The following is an 8,057-nucleotide window of genomic DNA, read 5'->3' as shown; positions in this document are numbered from 1 at the left end:
AACAAAAATCCTTGCTAATGGGTTTTGGGGAGAAGGGAAAGGCAATGACATATGTCTCTGCGACTTCTCTGCCATATAATTAAGAGATGGGGAACTGGTCAGGAATGGTGGTATATGCATGGTGGTACCAGTTACTCTATAGAAGGAAGGTCCCCTTGAGCTCAGCAATTTGAGAACAGCCGTAGGCAGATGTTAGAAATGGTAGTGACCTTGCCTAGTGTGTGCAAGCTCTAAGTTTGATCTCTAAGTCTTTGAGGGAAACAAAGAAACAAACAATCATCATTCTCTGTCTTACTGCTCTGAGAAAGGATCTCTTACTGAACTCGAAGAGTCTGGCAACCAGCAAGCAGTGATCTTCCTATCTGCCTCCCATAGTGCTAGGGTTACAAATGTGCACATGACCAAACCCAGCTCTTTACATGTGTGCTAGGGATCTGAACCCAGGACCTCATGCACAGTAAGGACTTTTTTTACCCACTGAATGTTCTCTCTGCTCCAGCAACAAGTTTCTCCATGACTGGAAGTGTTTACTGACTATCATTTCTGAGAATCTGAGCAGGTAACAATGTTCGTCTTATTTTAGTCACTAGACTATGAAGACAAAAAGTTTAAAGAGAAGGGATGAACTACATTATGACTACATGAGCAAGAAAATTTTATTTCTTTGCCTCATTTGAAAAAAAATGTTAATAATGCAATTCTGGTTATGAAAGCCTTAAGTCCCGTGTTTGTTTTCTAAATACAAATCAGGATGCTGGCAAACTTTTCTTTCTTATGGGAGCTTCAAGGTCCTCTGAAGCATGATTAATAAAAGCTCTGGGACTGAAATTGGGGTTCAACCTAAAGATCTGAAAAGCAAAGCAGCCAGCTTTTATCTCAACCCGAGTCCGAAAAAAGCAGTCCTTCCTCCAGGAATCTCAGAATGAGACTGTGACTGAGAGCTGTCTCTCCTGCTTTATAATCTTTTTAGGGCTGGGATTAAAGGCATGCGCCGCCCAGCTGGCTTCTAGGGCAACTAGTGTGGCTAATGGGATGAAAGGTGTGTGTTACCACTGCCTGGTCTGTAAGGCTGACCAGTGAGGACTGTTTTACTGTCCCGATCCCCAGGCAAGCTTTATTTATTAAAATACTATTGAAATGCTACCACAATACTTAAAAATAAAAACAAAATTCCATTCTTTAGTTAGGCTAGCATTTGTACGTTCTTCCTATGTGCCAAAGGTTGACCCGAACCCTTTCTATTAGATAATTTATTTAGGGTAAACACACACACACACACACACACACACACACACACACACACACACACACACACACAGTAAGGCACCAACATGATCCTTTGCCTTTTTGGATGAGGAAAACGAGGGTCAGGGAGATGAGTAACTTGGTTTAGACAACTTCTAACTCCAAGAATGAAGATCCAGTTTACGCACAAAACGATCCAGGAATTCAAAGCGTGCCAAGCCACTCAGTCTGTCGTTTGCAAGAAGGGATACTGGGAGTACGCTTCCTAAATTTTGGAGGAAATGCTGCAGCCAACTTTCGCTTCAGGGTGTGGCTGTGGAGATGTCTGGCCGCCTTGTCAGGGCTGGACTCTCCCTTAGACACCTCCGCCCGCTTCCCTCCGCTCATCTCCCGTCTCTCTTCCTTCGCGTCACCGTTACGTCTCCCAGCCAGAAGCCTGCTCGCTGCTGGAGTCCACATTAGCATTACAGCAACCCGAAGAAGTGCCCCTAGCTGGTCTGAAGTCGCGCCCAGCGTGACGTAACCCGTGCGCCTGCTGTCCTAGTGCAGGGGGGCGTGGCCGCAGTTACTGACTGAGCCGGGGCGGGGCCGGCTAGGCTGCTGGGGGCGGGGCCCTGGGCTGACCACCCAGGCCTAGGGCAGGGATTGCCAACTGGGGGAGGGACCGAGATGGCGTGTGGGCGGGGCTTGGTCGGTCGACTCGCTGAGTGGTGGGGAGGACGTCACCCCGTTGGTGGACAAGCGGGGGGCCTTTCTGCCGAGGTTGGGCAGGTTCGCTGTCCAGGGGCGGCCGATCTTCTTGCTGCCTTGCCGAGCTAATTGTTGGGGGTGGGACTACAGTTCGGGGGTGGGGCCTGGCCGGCTGACGGCATGGGGGCGGGGCCTGCTGCTTGGCCAGCAGTGGGCAGGGCTTGTTTGGCCAGAAATGGGCGTGGCCTGTCTGGCTGACCGGCCCGGGGCGGGGCCTGGGCCTCGGCCGCAATCCGGGCCTCCAGGCCTGTCGCTGCCCGCGCAGTCCGGTGGCCTAGGTCACTCCCCTCTGTCCTGGCCGAGAGCTGGCCTGACTGACAGCCGCTGCCTCGCGCCGAGGGCCAGCGCGGCTTCTGAAGTTGGGCCCGCGGCGCGGCGAGATGCCCGGGTCTCTGCGTGCGGTGTGAGGCGGCGGCGCTGGGTGGCGGGCCGGGCCGGGGCCGCTCATGGTGCCGCCACGACTCCAGCGAGGGGCAGGAAGGCCAGGTAGGCGGCGGGCGGGCGTCTGCGGACACGGTGAACGGGTCAGAGTCCTCTCGCCCCTCGCGAAGCTGGCTACACGCTTGGTTTCCCCCGTCTTTTCCTCACCAAGGGGAGGCTTCCCTGTCCCAGCTGTTTTCCGTCGTCCTCTGGGACTGCAGCCGGGCTGTAGTGACCGGGCTGGTGGGGATCCAGGACGATCATCGTCCTCACGTGAGCTGAGTGGAACCTCGCGCATCACTTCCTGTCAGCGAGCCAAGTCCACTGGAGATGGGCTGTGGACACTTTCTGGTGCACGCACGCGTGTCTAGACTGGCTGCGGGCGAATGTCCTGAAGGGAGAACCGAGGGAGTTCTGTTTACCAGACTTCGAGGATCTGTTTATGACACTCGTAAAAGTGCCATATGTTGAACGTTGCTTTTTTGCCTGCCTGTTACCCAGGACCTCTTTGGGTGTAATTTTTTTTTGGGGGGGGGGGGGGGAAGGGCGGGGAAGGGCTTCAAACTCGCGAAGTTTGAAGGTAGCCAAGGGTAACCTTGAATTTCTTATCTTCCTGCCTTACCAGCACGCTCCACCACACCTGATTTATGCAGTGCTGGGAATGAATTTAGGGCTTTAGCCTGTTAGGCAACCCGTACTACCAACTGAACTACACCCCATCCTGGTTTTTTGTTTGTTTGTTTTGTTGTTATTTTGTGATGAGGTCTTTCGCCCCCCTTGCTTGGTCTTGAACTCACTAGGCATTCTGACTGACCTTGAACTTCTAATTTTCCTGCCCCCTCCCCCCACTTCCCAAGTGCTGGGATTATAGTTCTGTGCCATTTTGTCCAGTTTGGGAAGGGGTTGGGATGGAAAACAGACCATCGTGCATGCTAGGCCAGCATCCTGCTACTGAGCTACATGCCCAGAGTGTGGCTCATTTTGATCATCTTTGAAGGGAAGAATGAAAAAGATGTGATCTTACACTGGAAATTTTCCTAAGCATGGTTTCTGTGGTGTTGTTTCAGGGGGTCTGAGTTCTGCGCCTCCATTTAGACTGAGATCTGTCAGGTTTGCAGGCATTGCGTTTGAGGAGCTCAGAGAAGCCCTGGCAACAAGGTAAATTCTACACTTCGCCCTGAGCATTCGCTAGCAAGTGTCTCTTGTTTCCGTGTACCAGATTTCTGATTTTCGTGTGGTTCTTTTAAAAGGGACTCTAATGAGATCTCTGTTTTCTAAACTAACAGACTGCAAATGGTTTGTGTGTTTATCATGAACCGTGTGAATTCCCAGAACAGTGGCTTCAGTCAGCGCAGGCGAATGGCCCTGGGGATAGTGATTCTCCTGCTGGTTGATGTGATTTGGGTGGCGTCTTCAGAGCTCACCTCGGTATGTATTTCTTTACCAATAGTTACATTGTGATAGTGTTAACCAGTAATATTTCGTAGTGACAGGGTTGCATTAGGACAACAACCAGTGGCAGCCTGTTGTATTTCTCCATTATTGTCTCATGCATCTAAAATCAGTATTTTAGGTGTTGTTGAGTGCTTTGTTTTTCTTTGATACTATATTAGTGTCATTTCAAGTGAAAACTGGGATGATGCTCTTGGTTATTTCCTAAAGTTACAAAAGCTTTGTATGTGTACATGTTTGTGTCTCTATGTATACCCTTGTGTGTACACATGCCCATAGATGCTGGAAGGGCTTCTGAATGCCTGGAACTAAAGTTACAGGCAATTGTGGGCCATACAACATGGGTGCTGGGGATTAAATTCCAAAGGAACAGTAAACTCTTTGAACCATGGAGCCATTTCTTACAGCCCTATCTGCAGTTTTCTTACATTTGTAGGGAGCATTACCTAGAATATATTTTCTTACTGTGTAAAGATGTCTTTTTAAAATCAAAATTGAATTTATTTTTTCATAAATATTATTTTTCTAATGAGCAAACATTAAGGGACAGTCTTTCACCGTCTAGTAGAAAGAAGGAATACTTGTGTCTGGGTGTGTAACTTAGAGCACTTGCCACACGCGAATAAATTTGAAAAGGAGAGTATTATTGGAAAAGTAAACATGAGTTAACCATCCAAGTTTCATGTACAAGTCACTGTTATTCACACTGGTGAATCCACATTTATTGCTGATTCACGCATTTTTATGAAATTCCCCATGTATGATTGGCTGAAGCTAAGCTTTGTGTTAATTGTTGTCTCCTTGATAGTACTGTGGTACCTAGAGTTTGTAAGTCAATTTTACTGTGTATTTGTATACTTCTACTGGGTTAGTGATCTTAGTAAGAAGACAACTTTTTAAAATAATATTTATATTCACTTATGTACTTACGTATTTAGAGTGTGTGTGTATGCGTGTGCCATGACACCCATGTGAAAATCAGTGGACAGCTTGTGCGTGTTAGTTCTCTCCTTCCGCTGTGTGGGTCCAGGGGATTAGATTCATACTGCCAGGCTTGGCAGCAGGTGCCGTTACCCGCTGGCCATCCTGCTCTCACACTTTCCTCTTCAGAAATCCTCACAGAGGACTCAGATATTGCAGGATAGACCCAAGAGGAATCTCAAGTTTTTACAATGAACTTAAATGTCAGGATAGGCCATTTGATATCCTGGATCTCATGTCACAGCTCACTAAAGAGTTGGGGTTCTGTCTTGTGAGGAAATAAATTTTTGCCCTTCTGGGATTAGGCTCTGGCGGAACGCCACAGGCCCCCGTGTATTTCACTCAAAAACTCCATGTAACCTTTTGTAATATTAACATCCCATAATTTTGCTTTAGAGGAATCTCCTTAATGTTTACAGGGTCCTAAACATAACTTTTAAATTTTGCAGTATTAAATTGTTTTGTTTATCAGGTAATAAGCTTTAGAACAAAGCTGGGCATGGTGGCACATGCCTTTAAATCACAGCACTCAGGAGGCGAGGAAGGTAGATCTCTGTGAGTTCTCAGGCCAGCGTGGTCTAGTAGTCAGTTCCAGCCCACAGCAAAACTCTTACTCCCCCCACCCCTTCCCACCCCCAAAAGAAAGGATTTAGTACAAGGAAATATTAGATTAAGTCATAATGTAGCAATTCACATCTAAAGGTTAAAAAAGTTCCACCAAGTTATTTCTGGCAGTTATTTTGCTGTCTATGTGTGTATCGAAGCATTATATTGTGCACAGTAAATATATTTTAGGGTGGTTTATTTGTTCAGTTTTTAGTATATTCTTTTGACAGGTTCTCCCTGTGTAGCCCAGGTTGATCTGGAGCTCACAGTGTAGCCCAGCTAACTTCTCTTAGGTGCTGTGCACTGTATGTGTGTACCACTGTGTGTGTGTGAACCACAGTATGTGTGTACCACTGTGTGTGTGTGTACCATTGTGTGTACCACTGTGCACAGCTGTAGTTTTCATTTGCCAGTTATATGTCAGTGGAGCTAGAAAAGAAATCAGTTCTTAAACACATAACATGCTTTATTGAAAAAATGTATGACTTTGTCATCTTAGAGCATGTGGCAGAGGTTTATGTCTTCAGCCAGGCAAACGTATCAGACTTTGAGACAATGTTTGCCTAGAAGCAGGAGGGCCAGAGTTTGAATCCTGAGGACCTAGGCAGGTGCGATGGCTTCCCATAATCCCAGCACTCAGTAGACAGAGGCCGGGATACCCAGGACTAGCTACAGGTTCAGGGAGAGACCTTGCCTCAATAAAGTAGACAGGAATGGAGAAAGATAATGTCACTTGAGGCATCTGCACACACACCAGTACACACATGCACACCACAGGCACACTACAGACACATACACATGAAAAAAGGAGAGACCCACAGTGATATAATAAATCCTCATGATCAATATTTCTAATCTCATCAACCATGTTTATAACGTGTTTCCTGGAATATTTTATGCAAATTCTCACCACATAAGTTCTTTCCTACTTATCTCACACTGAAGATCATATTGTTTTTATTTTAAAAATATAATTACTGCTATTAACATTTCTAACAAAATTAACTATAATTCATTAAAATCACCTGATGACCAGTTCATTTTTCTTGCTGTATCAAAGGTCACACAACCCAGCTAGGATCTAAACAAGGATCCACATTGCCATGCTTTGTTGTACCTTTGAGGCATATGCCACTCCCCTTTTTCTTTCTCCTTTGTGTACTGGAGAAACTGGGTCATTTGTCCTGTGAGACATATGACCTCCTTGGTCTTGCTGATTGCTTCCTTATCCTTTCAGCTACCTTGTTCTTTAGTTTGTATAAAATGTAGTTAGATAAAGTCTTCATTTAGGTTCAGTTTTTAGGCAAGAATATCTTGGTAGTACTAGGTACTTTCTGTGACATCGGGGCAGGAGGCCTATGTCTGCACAGCTGTTTTGGGTGATGCCAGTTTAAGTAGTATAAAGTTCATCACCTGATCAGTGGGATGGTTTGTGAGATGGTTAATTGGATAGAGGTGCTTGCCACTAAGCCCAGCTACCTGAGTTTGAGCTCAGAGGCGCCTGTAATAAATCGAAAGAACCAACTCCTACAAGCTGTTGACTGACCACTACACTCACACACATACACACACACTCACCCCCCATACAAAATAAATAAATAATTAAAAATAAAACTCACCACCCTCATAGTTGAATATCTCTGTGTAATGATTGCTCTGAGAGATTTGTTTAGAATTTGCAGAATAGGGATTCTTCTAAGAACCATTCCTTCTATATTTTTATATGGAATATTTTTAGTGATAACTTTTCTACAACTATTGTTGGGTCATCCTAAAACATGGGTAATATATAAAATATTGGGAAAATCTTATTTCACCTCCTTTTACTTTAGAAAAGAATTATGAGGAACTTCTAGTGCTAACTGCCAACAAATCCCTTTTAGAATATTATAGCTCATGGGTTTTTACATATTTTATATGTTTGATATGGATCTCTAGTCATTGTCATTACTGTGTTTTAAGCCTTACACTCCCCTAACTTTCATTAGTAGGAGGTTGGCTTCAGGTTGGCTCTGGGATCTTTCTCATATGACCTCAGCTTTATCTCATTTGCTTTCTGGCTCATGATGCTTCAGGCTCGTCTTGTACGTATCTGTCCCCATCTGCAGATTTGGCCTTTGTCACTGAGAGCTATGGTTTCTTCAGTGGGATATAGTCTAGGATCCTGTCTGGGTCTTGGAGCTCCCATTCCTTCTGACTTGTCATCTTTCTAGGTGCATGTAACTGGGTTTTGTTGCTGTTGTTGTTTCCTAGATGACAAAATAAAAATATGAGTTTTCACACCATTTAAAAGAAAATTACACATAAATATAGCTTCCTAGTAACATTAACATTCATATTTTTGTTATATGCTAATCTGCTTTATTTTCTTCATGCGTTTCTTCTGCTTGGCCTGATGAATCTTTGAAAGCCAGGTGTGGTGGTGTGGTCATGGTGGTGTGCACTTGTAATGGCAGTGCTGGGGAGGCCGAGACAGGCAGCTCCCTGGGACTCGATGACCATTCTAGTCTACTCAGTGAGTTCTAGGCCCACGAGTGGCTATGTCTCATAATAGATGGATGGCTTTTGAAAGATAACACCAGCACACACATGTCCCCCCCCCC

At 45.5% G+C, this 8,057-nt stretch overlaps 1 protein-coding gene across 2 annotated transcripts in view; it reads left to right on the top strand.

Moving 5' to 3' along the window:
- The first annotated feature begins 2,208 nt into the window (after positions 1-2,208).
- The window catches only part of Slc35f5 (solute carrier family 35 member F5), a 33,632-nt gene continuing 27,783 nt past the window's right edge, over positions 2,209-8,057 (top strand). Inside the window, exons 1-3 of one of the 2 annotated variants that reach the window (XR_003377068.1) lie at positions 2,209-2,481; positions 3,483-3,573; positions 3,702-3,843. Coding sequence is in view for 1 of the 2 variants with exons in the window: in XM_005348246.2 (XP_005348303.1) it covers positions 2,442-2,481; positions 3,483-3,573; positions 3,702-3,843 (273 nt within the window). In the remaining variant the exon portion in view is untranslated. The remainder of the gene's footprint in view (positions 2,482-3,482; positions 3,574-3,701; positions 3,844-8,057) is intronic. The other variant, XM_005348246.2, reaches the window with a different exon arrangement.

The sequence above is a fragment of the Microtus ochrogaster genome, chromosome 6, assembly GCF_000317375.1.
Source record: "Microtus ochrogaster isolate Prairie Vole_2 chromosome 6, MicOch1.0, whole genome shotgun sequence".
Lineage (NCBI taxonomy): Eukaryota > Metazoa > Chordata > Mammalia > Rodentia > Cricetidae > Microtus > Microtus ochrogaster.
Note: the sequence above shows the minus strand (reverse complement) of the source record. Positions and strands in the feature narration are given on the sequence as shown.